Here is a 16,296-nt window from a genome sequence, read left to right on the forward strand (position 1 = left end):
TGACAGCTCTTTGGATCTCATATTGAGAGTTGACAGCAACTGATTCCAAATGCAAATGTCACACCTAGAATCAACTCCAGACCTTTTACCTGCTTAATTGATAATGAAATAACGAGGGAATAGCCCACACCTGTCCATGAAATAGCTTTTGAGTTGATAGTCCCATTACTTTTGGCCCCTTAAAAAGTGGGAGGCACATATAGAAACTGTTGTAATTCCTACACCGTTCACCTGATTTGGATGTAATTACCCTCAAATTAAATCTGAAAGTCTGCAGTTAAAGCACATCTTGTTTGTTTCATTTCAAAACCATTGTGGTGGTGAATAGAGGCCAAAATATGAAAATTCTGTCAATGTCCCAATATTTATGGACCTGACTGTATATATATATTGTGACACAGTCAGATTAGGAGGTCCCTCTCCTGGGTAGGGGACTCCTTCCTTACACACACACACACAGCAGCAGGGAAGCAGCACACCAGTCTGGATTCGGGAACAAGCTGGCCGGCGCCAGTCTTTATTGTACAACGTCAGAAATAACACAAAGAAAACATAAACATAAATCCTAGCCCTGTCGGGGCACTAACTTCACAGGTAGTTCCCTCACTACCAGAACCTGGCAGGGCCTAATGCCCTCACCAGCAACAAAGGCACAGCACAACACTCACAGATAGATTTTCAAGTGTCTCTGAGCAAACTCCCTGTCGGCTCTCCCAGGTGAGACACTCAGCCCTAAACACACAAGGCTTAAATTGGACACTCTCAGGTGGGAACCCTAACAAGCCTGTTACCAGGCTGCGAGAACCAAAACCTGGAGTGGCCGTGGGTGGAGCCCTCCCTCTCCTCTCACCCACAACCCCCAGGTCCCAAACCGGCTTTTCAAAAAGCCGAAACTCAAGCCTGCTACACTGCAGACTTTCTCCTGGGGGTTTAAAACACATAAGACAGGAATCTGGGACAAATGTACCTGCCACAGACCACTTTACCAGTGATCCTATCACATATCCCCCCCCTTTGTTTCGACCTGTGGGGTGGAACAACTGAAGCCCACCAAACAATGATCGCGTGACAACGCATCTGCATTGGCCAGCTGGCTTCCCGGCCTGTGTTCCACTGAAAATGTAAAAGTTTGTAACACCAAGAACCATCTCGTAATTCTCGCATTACTGTCCTTATTTTCAGACATTCACTTCAGAGGGGCATGGTCAGTGATCAATTTGAACTTTCTTCTGACCAAGTAGTACCTGAGAGCCTCTAACGCCCACTTTATGGCCAACGCCTCCTTCTCCACTGTGGCATAGTTTCTCTCATGTACATTCAACTTTCTGCTAAGATAGAAAATAGGGTGTTCCTCACCCTCCTTGTTCTGGGACAGGACCTCTCCTATACCTACTTCTGATGCATCGGTTTGTACTATGAATTCCCTTTCAAAATTAGGAGTCATCAGGACTGGTTGGGAACACAACGCTACTTTCAACTCCTGAAAAGCTTTCTCTGCCTCAGGACTCCATTCTACCATGACTTTTTGTTTGCCTTTGGTCAGGTCAGTCAGTGGGACTGCCATGGTGGCAAAGTTGGGTATAAACCTCCTGTAGTACCCCGTAGTTCCCAAGAAGGCTCTCACCTGCTTCTTATTCAGAGGCCATGGCCAGTTTTGTATGGCATCAACTTTATTGAGCTGAGGCTTTATCAGGCCTCTGCCAATGGTGTATCCCAGATATTTTACTTCCTCCATGCCTAGACAACACTCTTTTGGGTTGGCTGTCAAACCTGCCTTATAGATGGAGTCCAACACTGCTTGTACCCTGGGTAAGTGAGACTGCCAATCAGGACTATGAACGACCACGTCATCCAGATAAGCAGCCGCATACCGTCTATGGGGCCTTAGAATCCTGTCCATCATTCTTTGGAAGGTAGCAGGTGCCCCATGTAGCCCGAAGGCAACATCTTGTACTGAAACAAGCCCTCTGGCGCTGAAAAAGCTGTCTTGTTTGGCGCTCTCGGTTAACGGTACTTGCCAATACCCTTTGGTTTGGTCAAGAGTGGTTAAATACCTTGCCGTCCCTAGTCTCTCAATCAGTTCATCCACTCTTGGCATCGGGTAGGCATCGAATTTTGAAACACTGTTCAACTTTCGGAAGTCATTGCAGAAACGCACACTCCCATCGGGCTTTGGAATCAACACAATGGGACTTGACCATTCACTATGTGATTCTTCAATAACCCCTAACTCTAGCATATTTTTAATTTCTTTCGACACCGATTCTCTTTGTGCTTCTGGTAACCTATAGGGCTTTAGATTAACTTTAACCCCTGGGTCAGTGATGATGTCATGTTTAATGACCGAGGTTTTCCCAGGTACGTCAGAGAACAGCACCCTTTGTCTGATCAGAAACTCCTTGACCTCTTGTTGTTGAATTGCCGACAGGGTTTTTGCCACTGTCACTTCGGGAACTAAGGGCCCTGGATTTACTGGAGGGTCTCAGACGGTCGACAGTACCGTTCTATCTTTCCAGGGCTTTAACAGATTTATATGGTATATCTGTTCCGGCTTTCTTTTCCCCGGCTGGTAAACTTTGTAATTGACCTGCCCCACTCTTTCTAAGATTTCAAAGGGCCCTTGCCATTTAGTCAAAAGTTTATTTTCCACAGTGGGAACCAATACTAACACTCTGTCCCCAGGAGCAAAGCTGCGTAACCGAGCATTGCGGTTGTATACCCTCTGCTGTGCCTGTTGAGCCTGTTCCAGGTGCTCTCTCACTATCGGCACTACCGCAGCAATTCTCTCCTGCATTTGAGAAACATACTCAATCACCGTTTTGTAAGGACTAGACTGCCCCTCCCATGTCTCTTTGGCAATGTCTAGTAACCCCCTTGAGTGTCTCCCATACAACAAGTCGAAGGGTGAAAACCCGGTGGAGGACTGGGGAACTTCTCTTATGGCCAACAATAAATACGGCAATAAGTAATCCCAATCCCTACCATCCTTGTCGACCACTTTCCTAAGCATGTGTTTTAACGTCTTGTTAAACCTCTCGACCAGCCCATCGGTTTGGGGGTGATAAACCGAAGTTCTTAACTGTTCGATTTTGAACAGGCGGCATAACTCTTTCATGACTTTGGACATAAACGGTGTACCCTGGTCAGTTAGTATCTCCTTAGGAATACCCAGCCTGCTAAAGACATGAACTAGCTCTCTGGCAATGGTCTTGGTTGACGTATTGCGCAATGGGATCGCTTCCAGGTACCTGGTAGCATAATCCATTATGACCAGAATATACTGGTGTCCCCTGGCAGACTTCATTAAGGGTCCAACCAAATCCATCGCTATTCTTTCAAACGGCACCTCTATAATAGGCAATGGAACTAGTGGACCCTTAAAATGTGGCCTGGGAGCATGATACTGACACTCAGGGCAGGATGCGCAAAAGTCAGATACCTCTTTATGAAGCCCGGGCCAGAAAAACCTCTGCATTATTCGCTCAGTGGTTTTCTCTACCCCTAGATGGCCTGCCGTTATATGACCATGGGCCAGATCCAACACTGTTCTTCTGTAGGCTTTGGGAACTATTAGTTGTTCCACAACATCTTCCCCCTTCTTAGTCACCTGATATAACAAATCCTGCCACATTGCCATGTGGGGATAGGACAAAGGACTATCAGGGTCTACGGGTTTACCATCAACTACTTTTACATTCTCCCTGGCTTTTACCAAAGTAGGGTCATTCAACTGCTCCACGGCAAAGACCTCTCTTCTGACCTCTAAATCAGGCAGACGATCACCTGGCCCAACAACACTTCCCACCTCAATGGGAGGCACATCAGTTGGCGGGCCACCGTCACGCTCCGCATTCCCTAGTTCGCCAATCATAGTAGAAAAAGGGAATAACTCTGACTCAGAAGAAACTCCCTCCTCCACTACATCGACAACCTTCTCAAATGGATCAGGGTTGTTCACCTCTGGAACAAAACGGCTTTCCCACAACTTCCAGAAGTGAGCAAAGTCTCTCCCCAATATTGCATAGTACATCAGACCATGCACCAAACCTACAGAAACTATAGCAGAACCACATGGTGTCTCGATGTTCACCTCGGCAGTAACATAATATCGAGTATCCCCATGTATGCAGGTCACACCAACAGTTTTCCCCTCATGCCGCAAGGGGTTCACCAGCTCAGCTTTTATAAGTGTCACCAAGCTACCAGAGTCTAACAGTGCCTCTACTCGGTTGCCATCTACAGTGAGTACACACATGTGCTTATCAGTCTCAGCCTGCCGGTCAGCCGTACAGGCTATCTGTGCAAAGAACGACCCCCTGCGGTAGACATGAGCAGTATCACATTGCATAGGTTCAGTTGTAAGTGAACAATTAGCGGCAATATGGCCGAAGCCACCACATCGGAAACACTGAGTCATATTAATGTCTAGTCGTTTACGGGGCAAGAACCTTCCCGGCCTGGCAGGCCTGTCTCCAGGTTCTACACCCTCAGTCTTAGGTACATTCCACCGCCCAGCACCCTTCTCCCCTGGAACAGTCTTACCAGTGTCTGTGGGAGTTCGCCGGTGCACCATCGGGGCTCGGTGGGGCATACTCATCAGCTCCTCAGCCGCCACGTACCTCTCCACCAGCTCGACCAACTGGTCCACGGACTTAGGGTCTGCATGGCTCACCCACTTGCGCAGAGTCGCAGGTAACGATCGCAGGTACCGGTCCATCACGACCCTTTCCACGATCTGTGGTCCCATCAGCGTCTCGGGCTGTAGCCATTTTGAGGACAGATGGACGAGGTCATGCATCTGCGAACGTGGAGGCTTGTCCATATGGAACTCCCAGCGGTGGACCCGTTGGGCACGAACAAAGGTGGTGACTCCCAAGCGAGTTAGGATCTCCTGTTTTAGTTTTTTATAGTCCTTGGCATCAGCCAGGCATAAGTCGAAATAGGCCTTTTGTGGCTCCCCCGACAGAAAAGGTGCCACCAGACTTGCCCACTGCTCCTTGGGCCAACTCTCCCTTTCGGCCGTTCTTTCAAATGCGGTGAGGTAGGCCTCCACATCATCGCTCGAAGTCATCTTTTGGAGGAAGTGACTGGCTCGTATGGAGTGAGTGGTGGTGGGAGGACCAGTAGTAACATCTCTGGGCCGGGCACCAGGTGCTGTAACACCTCTTTTATGGCCTGGCTGTTTTCCGATAAGGCCTGGCGGGTTTCCTCAATGGCGACCTGTTGAAGTCTGTTAGTCTCCTGCTGAGCTGCTGTAGCTTGGAGCAAGGCCTTAATAATGTCCTCCATTTTGTCCTGGGGTGTAGGTTGGAAGCTGAACCTTGCCTCTCTGAGCATTAGCTGACGCCTCCTCTATGGGACTCCAAGGACACAGCGTTATTTCCACACTTACAAATTGGGTGTCTGTCCCTTTAATTTTAAACCGGAAAGTTTTCCTCTTGCTGCAACTTCAGTGTGTGTGAATGCCCGCATTCTCCACCATATTGTGACACAGTCAGATTAGGAGGTCCCTCTCCTGGGTAGGGGTCTCCTTCCTTACACACACACACAGCAGCAGGGAAGCAGCACACCAGTCTGGATGCGAGAACAAGCTGGTCGGCGCCAGTCTTTATTGTACAACGTCAGAAATAACACAAAGAAAACATAAACATAAATCCTAGCCCTGTCGGGGCACTAACTTCACAGGTAGTTCCCTCACTACCAGAACCTGGCAGGGCCTAATGCCCTCACCAGCAACAAAGGCACAGCACAACACTCACAGATAGGTTTTCAAGTCTCTCTGAGCAAACTCCCTGTCTGCTCTCCCAGGTGAGACACTCAGCCCTAAACACACAAGGCTTAAATTGGACACCCTCAGGTGGGAACCCTAACAAGCCTGTTACCAGGCTGCGAGAACCAAAACCTGGAGTGGCCGTGGGTGGAGCCCTCCCTCTCCTCTCACCCACAACCCCCAGGTCCCAAACCGGCTTTTCAAAAAGCCGAAACTCAAGCCTGCTACACTGCAGACTTTCTCCTGGGGGTTTAAAACACATAAGACAGGAATCTGGGACAAATGTACCTGCCACAGACTACTTTACCAGTGATCCTATCACAATATATATATATATATATACACACACATACACACACTGCATATATATATGTATAATATATATATATACTGTTTCTTTACTGCCCAATCACTGTGACCAGCAGTGATAGGGCAGAAAGGAGGCAGATGAGGCGGAGCTGCTCCTGGACGGAAGGAATGAGGAGGAGGTGTGGGTGTAGGTTTAAATTAGCCTGACCTTTAAGTCTGGTAACTCAGACATGTTATGTTATTGCGACTGATGAGTCATGCACAATAACACTCAGCTAAGAGACAGCTTGTAGAGTTTAACCATTTAATTACATGTCAACAGGTTGGGGGTTATGTGTATATATATATATATATATATATCTATATATATATACACATACATACACATATACACACACATACATATATAGTCAAACACATGTACACATACATTCACACACACACATACAGTACAGTCACACATCTATACATACATACTATAACACAGATGATCATAAACCTACATAGGTCACACACATACATAGTCACACATTTATACATATTCAGACAGACAGACAGCCCTCCCCTGCAGAGTGACTCGCTGTTATAAAGCTGAGGCTTCTGTAATTGGAGAAATTAGGCTGAGGGGAGAGAGGGAGAGCAGCATGGAGGGGGTTGGGGGCAGGGCCGGATTAAGGTCTGTGGGGGCCCCTGGGCAACAAACTTGTGGGGGCCCCTATATACCACCGTTTCTCGTCACCCTAGGATTTTTTTTCTTTCTATTCACCTTAATGCCCCTCTTGTAATGTCCCCAGTAATGGTCCCCCCTATACAGTGCTCCTTATGCAGTGCCCCCTGTAGTGGTTCCCCCTATGCAGTGCCCCCTGTAGTAGTGCCCCTTATGCAGTGCCCCCAGTATTGGTCTTCCCTATGCAGTGCCTCTTATATAATGCCCACAGTAGTGGTCCCCCCTATACAGTCCCCTCAGTAGTAGTTCCCCCCTATGCAATGCCCTCAGTAGTAGTTCCCCCCTATGCATCACCCGCAGTAGTAGTCCACCTCTATATAATGCCCCCAGTAATAATCCACCCCTATGCAGTGTCCTTTATATAGTGCCCCCAGTAGAATTCCCCCAAAAGCATTGCCCCCAGTAGTAGTCCCCCCCATTCTCTGCCCCCAGTAGTAGTCCTCCCCTTTACAGTGCCCCCAGTAGTAGTCCCCCCATACAGTGTCCCAGTTGTAGTCCCCCATGCTCTGCCCACAGTAGTAGCCCCCACCCTATACAGTGCCCCAGTAGTAGCCCCCCCTATGCATTGCCCCCAGTAGCAAACACCCCCTCTATACAGTGCCCCCATGAGGTGGCCCCCCTATACAGGGACGCCTGTAATGCTCCCAATATGCAGTGACAGTGCCCCCCCCCCCCCACACACACACAAAATAATTTTTTTTTAAAAAGCTTACCTGAATCCCCGCTCCTGACGCGAGTCCCGGCTGTTCTGTTGCACAGTTGGGAGAGACGTCAGCGTCATGACATCTCTCCCATCATCACCAGTTGCGGGGGGGAGCCGGCTCCTGCCTGTTGTGCAGCAGCCAATCTGTGTGACTCTCATCGGCTGCTGTAACATACACACAGCTGCCGTTGGTGGCTGTGTGTATGTCACTGTGTAGTGTGGCCGCGCTCACTGCGCGGTCTACACTACACTAGCGGAGGGGACACTAGCGGTGGGCGCAGACAGCGCACCGCTGCTAGTGGGGGCCCTTCCGTGTGTGGGGGCCCAGGGACGACCGCCCCTGTCGCCCCCCCCCCCTTAATCCTGCCCTGGTTGGGGGTTTGTGACAGGAGAAGAGAGAGGGTTAGCAGGTGCGGGAGAGGCAGCAGGCGGGTTACAACCAGAACTGAGAGGTTTAGCTAGAGGGGAGGGGGGAGAGGATAAAGAGAACAATAAGGGGGGGGGGACATTGAGAGCTGGGGAGAACAGAAAGATAAAGAAGGGAAAGAGCAGGAGATAAAGCTAAAGGATGGAGGAGAGAGCACATGGGACAAAGGAGAGCTGGTAAGTATATTGTTGTTTGAATGAGAGAGGTAGACTCAGAGTCCTGGATGGAGAAAGGAGCAGCCACTGGCAATCAGGTGTGCAGGCGGGAGAGAACCTCTAGACCAAATTCAGCAGAAGAAGTAGGACATGGACCAGCTGACAGCACTGGAACCTGTGCAGCCAACTATCTTGAGGTTAGTGTGTTTTTGTGCAAATGTACAGCTTTAAAAGTGTACTACTGCACAGACTCCAGTCTTCCTGTCCCTCCAGGGAGGCTTCATGCCCTGTTCCAAGATGGCTGCCGAGATCACTAGAGCATGTGCAGGGGCCATTTTGTCTTTACTTTGTTCTGTGTAGAGTGATATAGTGGGAGACAAAGGTCTTCTACTTAGCTCCTATAGAGACCATTGTTAATATCTGCATATAAAACACTTCCCTTTCAAAACTGGAGGTACATGAATGTTCAAGACATAAAGGGTATATTTATTAAACCGATATGTCTGACTACCTCTAGCAATTATTCCCAGTGAATGACTACTTCAAAAGGACTGCACATGCGGGGGGATAGGACTGGAGGGAGGTGAGGTTTAAATACAGACTACAAGATGGATTTGAATGAGTACTTGAGGTTGTTAAAGTATAGTTACACAACCAATATAGGGCCTGATTCTGAGTCTTTGCCACAGTAGTTCTGCTTTTGCTGCTACAGTGTCCTTTCCTAGTACAAATCCATGCATCCGAATGCGCAAGGACTGAGCCGGCCATTGTCAGCGTCCATGGAATCTGAAATACCGCTAGACACCACCATCACCTTTAGACACCACCATCAGTCACATCATTGAAACTTGCACCAGGTCCATGGCAGGTGCAGTACAGCCATGGACATAGGAGGACATCTAAGTATGTCCTCCTATGTGAGCAGCTTGGATTTTTTGATTGCAACCACTTTCATCGACATGACCGTGACACACCCGCAACACTCCTATAAGACGTAACCTCTCCATACATTTTTTTTTTAAGCCACCCCCTTTTACCTCCCAGTCACTGTCCAGGAATGCCCCTCCTATTTGTGCTACCAAGAGTCTAAGGGGCCTTTTCATCAAACGATAAATGCTAGTTTCCGCAAATTTAGGTTACCAGGCTATACATCATCAGGGTCCGGTAGGACCCCCTTGGTATTCAGCAAACTCCGCAAATGAAAGTTTTCGGAGTATACTGCTGAGAACAATCGCCATCTTCAGACGGCGCTTGTTCTTGGATCCCCGCTCCTTCCTATGGGAAACAGTTCTGGGGATGCGAAGAGGGATCAGAGAGGATCCTTCTGCTGCCTCCTCACTACCTCCCTGGCGGATTTGTGCATGCGTGACCTCGGGTCTTCTGTAGCATGACTTCTGTAGCTGCGATACTAACAAAGGGGACAGCTGCTTTTCGTACCAGGTGTCCCCGCATCGGAGCAATAATAAATTGCGCCGGTGTCAAGTTTCCCCCGCTGTGAGTTGGATATTTAAGTATCCCTTGCAGTGAGAACATTCCTTAATTAGTAGGGGCCTTATGGCCTCCAATGATGAATAGGCCCCTAAATTTGATCTGCAGTACTTGCACCCACCGCGATAAGCACAAGTGGCTGTTCGGAATCCTCACCATCACCATCAAACTGATTCTGCTGCAAACTATACAAGTTCCCCATGAAACTCGGGAACTCCGGTGGAATACGTGATCATCTGGCTGTCACTTTCCCCCACAGGATAGAGATGGCGGTCTCATCCTAGTGAGCATACGGAGACACCAACGCTGTACACGGACCCTGGAGGCAGCATATATAATCAATATAAAGGAGACGGAAGAGAAACGGGAACACAGTACATCCATCTTCTGGGTAAGCAACCTGGAACATTTACCCATACTCATAGTGACACATTCGTGTTGGAATCTATGTGCCTGATTCAGACCCACTCGCAAGCGGCTGTCCGCTCGCAAGTGGGTCGATGTTGTGCACTGTGCATGCGCACAACAGCGGGAGCTCCGTCGTGCGCATGCGCCAGACGCGACGAGCGAAGGACTTTCCTTCGCTCGTTGTGTCTGATCAAAGGGGGCGTGCTGTCGATGTTGATTGACAGCACACCCCCTTTGGTGGGCGTGCCGGGGGCGTGCCTCCCTGACGGGGGCGTTCCCAAGGGAATGCCTACCGTCAGAAGCTGGCCCACTGACATCACTAGTGATGTCAGTGGGAGTGATTTTGGCTCTGATAGAGCCAAAATCACTCCGGGCCTTGCGGTTGAAAAACTCAACCGCAGGCTCGGGCTCGCAGTGGCGATGGTCGCGATGGTCAAGACCATCGTGGCCATCAAACTGCACGCTCGTATAGGCTGTGGGTGGTGACCAACAGCTATACGAGCGTCCAGGAGGACGCTCCATAATTATGGGGGGCGGCCCTCATTCAGAGCGTGCGCTCTGCTCAGAGCGTGCGCTCTGCTCAGAGCGTGCTCTCTGCTCAGAGCGTGCGCTCTGCTCAGAGCATACGGCTCTGAATGAGGGCCAATGTTATAACTTTGTTGCAATTTAGTGGAGCTGATATTCATTAGAGAATTGTCTCTCTTCTACGTAAAATAAAGATCTCTAAACAACTGTTTAATTGTATCCAACATTTGGAACTCTGGTAATGCAGGATTACTTACTCATTTTGGACATCTAAAGGACATTTATATCTCAGTACTCCGTATTACTGATTGGAATAGAGCAAGGGTCCTCTCTGTGAAGATATTTGCACACTCATTATCTGCATACATTTATATTGTCTAAGTTTTTTCTTTATTATTTTTATTTTTATGCTTGGACCCATGCATCTTATATCATTTAACAAGTGTATATTTTAATAAATTGTTATATTCTTTATATGTTATGTGCACTTCATTTTATGGTCAAATCAGCGCAGCTCTTATTTAGTTTGTACTGTAGGATTGTTTTTTGTGGTCTTGCAGAGTTCCATTTCAGAGCAGCTGCTGAATTGACACTAATGATATAGTGCTTCTCTCAATCACTGGCTAAGCGCTTACTGGGAATTGTGTTTATGTAGACATGCCCCCTTCAGCACCACAGGCGGTGCCGCATCTGTGAAAAGGGGCCCATGTTCCCTCTTCATATCTAATGGCAGCCTTGGGAACAAATATCATCAGCTGTCCTCCTAGGCTCCTATCCTGAAATGATGCTAGCAGAGAACCCTGTTCCATAACAAATGCATAGTTATTAAAATAAAGCATTATTTCCTTTTGAAAATATATAAAAAAATATTTTTCTATTATTATTTGAACTTTTTCTAATTTTAATTTTGTAATGAACCTGCAGCTGAAAGCTCGTCAGGGCTTCCAGTACATTGCACATGTGAGATAAAGCAACAACAAGCAGTGACAGAGAATCAGTCCTGGCACTGTAGGTCCATAAACAGACCCAAAGGAGTATTATATAGGGTCATAGTAATTATTTTCTAAGGGCAACTTCATAAAAATGTACATCAGTATATCAGTGCTCTTTCAGATATGCATATTTACCTAGACAAAACTGTTAATATACTATGTGACTTGCCTGCAAAGTAAACCCACAGCCTCGTGGCACAAGTCCTGTACCAAAATCCATGTAATTGCTATTGATAAATGAACAGGCATTGCCATGTGAATCCACCACAGAAAAGTAAACTGTGTCACTCCCCGTTTCAAAAGGGTTTCCATGTTCATTGCCTTCTGATGCTCTAATGAAACAGATAAGTACAATGTGAACATACTACATACATACATAAATTTAACTATTCTAATAATCATGAATACTGTATATTAAAGGTAATATTGTCAAAGCCTACTAATATTCCAGTTTATTTACAGGAATAATTATTATCTTTTACTTATATGCAACACCAGGTTTCCATAGCGTTGTACATAGCAGACAGAATATACAACACAATAACATTACAAAAGGCTACTGCAGACAAGTTTACAAGTAAACATAATTACAACCCTCAAGTTCCATAATTACGTAGATGAGACAATAGGAGAGAGTCTGCGAGAGAGCTTACAGCCTAGAGGAATGTACTCAGAAGCAATGGTGGTTCCAGAGGTGGGGCTGCAGCACAGTGCAAAATTCAAAAAAGGGAGCCACAACAACTAGCAGTGAGTCCTGGCTGGCGATGTTTGGCAACGGTTGGAAAGGCAGTTGGTGTGGCTCCCCTATTTGAATTTTGGACTATGCTGCAGACCCACCTCTGGAGCCGCCACTGCTCAGAAGCTATTCTGGTTTCTTAACGAGCCCACAATGGGTATTGGGTCCATTATATACTTACCTAGTCTCCCAGAACAACCACGAGGCTCCCTAAAATCATGGCGCCCTCCCGGCCACCCGGAAAAGCAGGCAAGTTTCCTGGCCGGCCGCCTTCACCCCCGACCTCCCCGCACACACCCTCGCAGCGGGGGGCCATGATACGTTTCGGACTGAATCGCGTTATCATGGCCCCACCACCTGCTTCACAGTGCCAGTAATCTGGGCATTGTGTAGCGGGGGCGGAGCCATAATGACACAATTGCCTGGTCATGCCCTCCTCTCTGCCCCTAATGCCGGGTAATGTCTCCGGCAATGCCCTCTATAATGCGCCACACCTCTCCAATATGCTGACCAGGCTGCCCTCTCCCGGAGGGGACCGTCAGAATGTCAGCAAGCATGGACCACTGGCTGAATGGCTTTCCAGACACAGGGCGATATGTTTCAAATGCATGATTGTGGTTTTTTCACAGAAAACTGTACTCTGCGCTCCTTGTTATTTGGTTAACAGTGGTTTTTGTTTTCTCTTCAGAAGATTACTGCATCACTTATGGATCTCCATATGTATTATTAAGGTCCGCTGTGGTCCTGCTGTGGAGCAATCCCCATAGGGGGCTATGATCTGAACATACATTTTAAGCTCAAAAAAGCATTGCTTTGTCTTTAGATGGCATTAACTAATGTAACCTATGGGCTACTTTCCACAAAATGTACTGTAACCTGCCGCTAGCGCATGCCGAGTGCTGCACTTGTGCATTTCAACTACACGTTCAGAAACCCTGAAGTTATTCCATTACCGGGACAGCTGGATATCGGAAGAGTTTTCCCGGTAAGAAGAACTTGTTACTTGCTGGCGGACACAAAGACTGGTAAGCCACTTATGATAGGGGGAGAGAATACATCTCTCCCACAGTTCTGCAGCTATATATTATCAGCTGAACATGTTCCAGTGTTGAGGAAAAAAGGCATGTGGATGCTGTTATATAACTGCAATACTCAATGCTAAAGTTAGGAGTCCAGAGCCAAGTTTATGGAAATCACTTTTCAGTTTTAGGGTGGGAGGCATCAAAGTGTAAAATGCGGTAAAACCTCAGAAAATTTAAATTTTCTGAGGACTCCCGCAAAATAAATATGGATCCCCATATGTATTAAAAAGTTACAGTATTAAAAAGATATCTGCTGGCACAGCAGTACCCATAGGATTTTATGGGACTGCGATGTACCAATATGCAGCAAGATGTGGAAATCTTTAGCCCGTTGGCAACTAAATTTATAGATGGCGTTGAATGTAGAAGCCTATGAGCTTCCTTTCAAAAGAATCCATCTCCGTCCCCCGCGCCGATGGCCACCCATGCACATAAGGACTCATGGGTCATAGAACCAGAAGTCAATTCTTTGCTGCATCAGCTTTCTGTTGGATGAGCTGTCCCGGCGAATAGGGGCGTGATGTATTACAAGGCATTTGCATTTGATACATAATACATCCAGTCCTTAGACTTTTTTAGTACTATATGTTTTTAAACCATTTTTAGTTATAACCAAGGGAGACTCAATTCGGTCTCTCCTATCTCCAGCTCTAGTTAATTCAGGGTGAACTAATTATAATAACTGTTAACTGCAACTATTAGTGACTGAGAAGAAACAAGCTTGTAACATCTTATGCCAATTTCTCATAGATACAGTATATTTCGCTAGATTAATAATATAATACTTATATAAGGGAGACCAGGCTCATATTCCTGGGTCTACCTCAAAGTGTATACAATGTGATGTCACAGTGCTCCCCCTGCAGGACGTGGAAGTACATGAATGCTGGATGTCATGAACAGCTACCCAGGCAGTAAAACAGTTTGTTGCCCCTAACTGATGCCTCAGCAGAAGTCCCATTGTGAAACAGTCAGGTGCACATGGCAACTACAGTATCTCTATTGAATGTTTATAAACATCTGTTCATTGAGAAAGTCCAGGATTAGGGTTCTACAATTAATTCATATGTCTTGACAAACACAAACATGACGTTTTTATTTTTAGAATTAATTTTTCAAGCAATCTTAATTTTCCCACTTATGACTATAAAAAGTGATGTCTTTAAAACGCACTGGACAACTATATATATATATATATATATATATATATATATATCACAGGGTATTTAAATGAGGACTCCAGACAGGCAGGTACTTAGTGAGGCAGTGTCTTTTTAATAGCAGCAGACACTGCACTTTAGCATACGTGAGCATAGGCCTGCACACATACAGGCACATAACATAAAATACACAAACAAACAATCAAACATTAAAGTCTCAGCACTCCATTTGCTAATCAGTCAGCAGTGGTTTGCAGCCTACAATTTAGGCATGCCCTCCCAGCATAGCCCTTGGACCCTGGCACTACAACACTGTGAACCTCATTCAGAGCCGCTCGCAAAATGCGAGCGCTCACTCTGAATGAGGGTGGCCGCTTCTCTGTAAAGAGCCGGCCTCCTGGCCGTTCGCTAAGATGTGGGTGACCACCCACAGCTTTAGCGTGAGGCCAGGTTGATGGTCGTGATGGTCAAGACCATCGCGACCATCGGGGCTTGCGACTAGACCCTTGTGGTAGGGTCTCATCTGCCGCAAGCCCCAGTGAGCTTTCAGCTCTAATAGAGCCGGAAGCTCACCACTGACATCACGAGTGATGTCAGTGGGGCCGCCCCCAAATTACAGGCATTCCTTCGGGAATGCCTCCGTTTGGACAGCCACCCCCCCACCCCGCCTACAAAACGGGGCGAGCTGTCAATCACCATCGACAGCCGTCCCTTTTGTAGGGAGCCCCGGAGCGAGATAATTTTTCTCTCACTCTGTGGCTTGCGCACGCGCAGTGTGGCCACTGCGCGTGCGCAGGGCCTCAACATCGACCTGCTTGCGAGTGCTCAGCGCTTGCGAGCGGGTCTGAATGAGACCCTGTGTCCACTGGGACTACTGGGCCATTCAGAAACACAGTTTCCCATATTAATGGGGGTCTGGATATTTTTCCTGTGTTCTGTTTAACTCCTGCATTGCTGGAAATAAAAATCAGTGTTTTCTTTTTCTGTGTTAATGAATTACAACTGCTTTGAAGAAAGAAAGAGATATATTTATTTGTATCAACTGGCTTGTTATCTAAAAGCATCTACACTTGTACATACCCCTCCCACAATAAAAATGGAGAAAGTTTTTTGCACTATAGTAAATTTGTTGGCCTATCACCAAAAGACAGAGTAACAAATGTTACAGCTAGTGACCCAGTCAATGGGCACAATAGGTGCTGGGCATCTGAAGAAAATGTCTGCCTCAGTTGACCCAGAGTGTTTGCTGATATTTGAGAGGGTCCCCCTCCATGTGCAATTCCACAGAAGCATCCTCAATGACTACGTGTGCAAGATGTTGACTGCCCTTCCTCACATTTACAGAGGGCACACAAATGTTGGAACTTGGAGGATCCTCCAGTACACTAGTATTTAGGTTGGGCTCACACATGGCAACTGCAGACACACTTTTACTCTCCTCAGGGATTTGTGATTTAGATTTCTCAGGGCACACAGTTGGTTTTTCCGGAGCAGTCTTAACAACTTTCACATTTTTAATTGGACCACTACTACTACAAGCAGAAGGGCGATCAGAATCAGCAGTCTTCTTCATAAAGTAAGAAGGCCAAAGCCTTATTCTTTCCTTGCCACTTCGTGTAGTGAATGGCATATTGCCAATTTTTTGTTTATCTAAAGTCAAATATCCTTTCAATTTTTTTTCTTATTTTCATTAAAACCTGCTTTACTATTACTACCATATCAATGGCGTGACTTAAGCCCTGAGGCATGGGCCTTCCTAGAGATCGAGGAAGTTGACGGCCATGCACTGCTGGCGGCAGCTAAAACATTTGGTT

General features: G+C 46.9%; 1 protein-coding gene across 3 annotated transcripts in view; it reads right to left on the reverse strand.

The window, feature by feature from the left end:
• LOC148524217 (uncharacterized) overlaps positions 1 to 16,296 on the reverse strand; it is a 158,965-nt gene that overhangs the window by 57,040 nt on the left and 85,629 nt on the right. For all 3 annotated transcript variants that reach the window (XM_088472061.1, XM_088472062.1, XM_088472060.1), the window contains one exon: positions 11,674 to 11,836. In XM_088472061.1, the coding sequence (XP_088328187.1) occupies positions 11,674 to 11,836 (163 nt within the window). The remainder of the gene's footprint in view (positions 1 to 11,673; positions 11,837 to 16,296) is intronic.

The sequence above is a fragment of the Taudactylus pleione genome, unplaced genomic scaffold (assembly GCF_031769625.1).
Source record: "Taudactylus pleione unplaced genomic scaffold, aTauple2 ptg000120l, whole genome shotgun sequence".
NCBI lineage: Eukaryota > Metazoa > Chordata > Amphibia > Anura > Myobatrachidae > Taudactylus > Taudactylus pleione.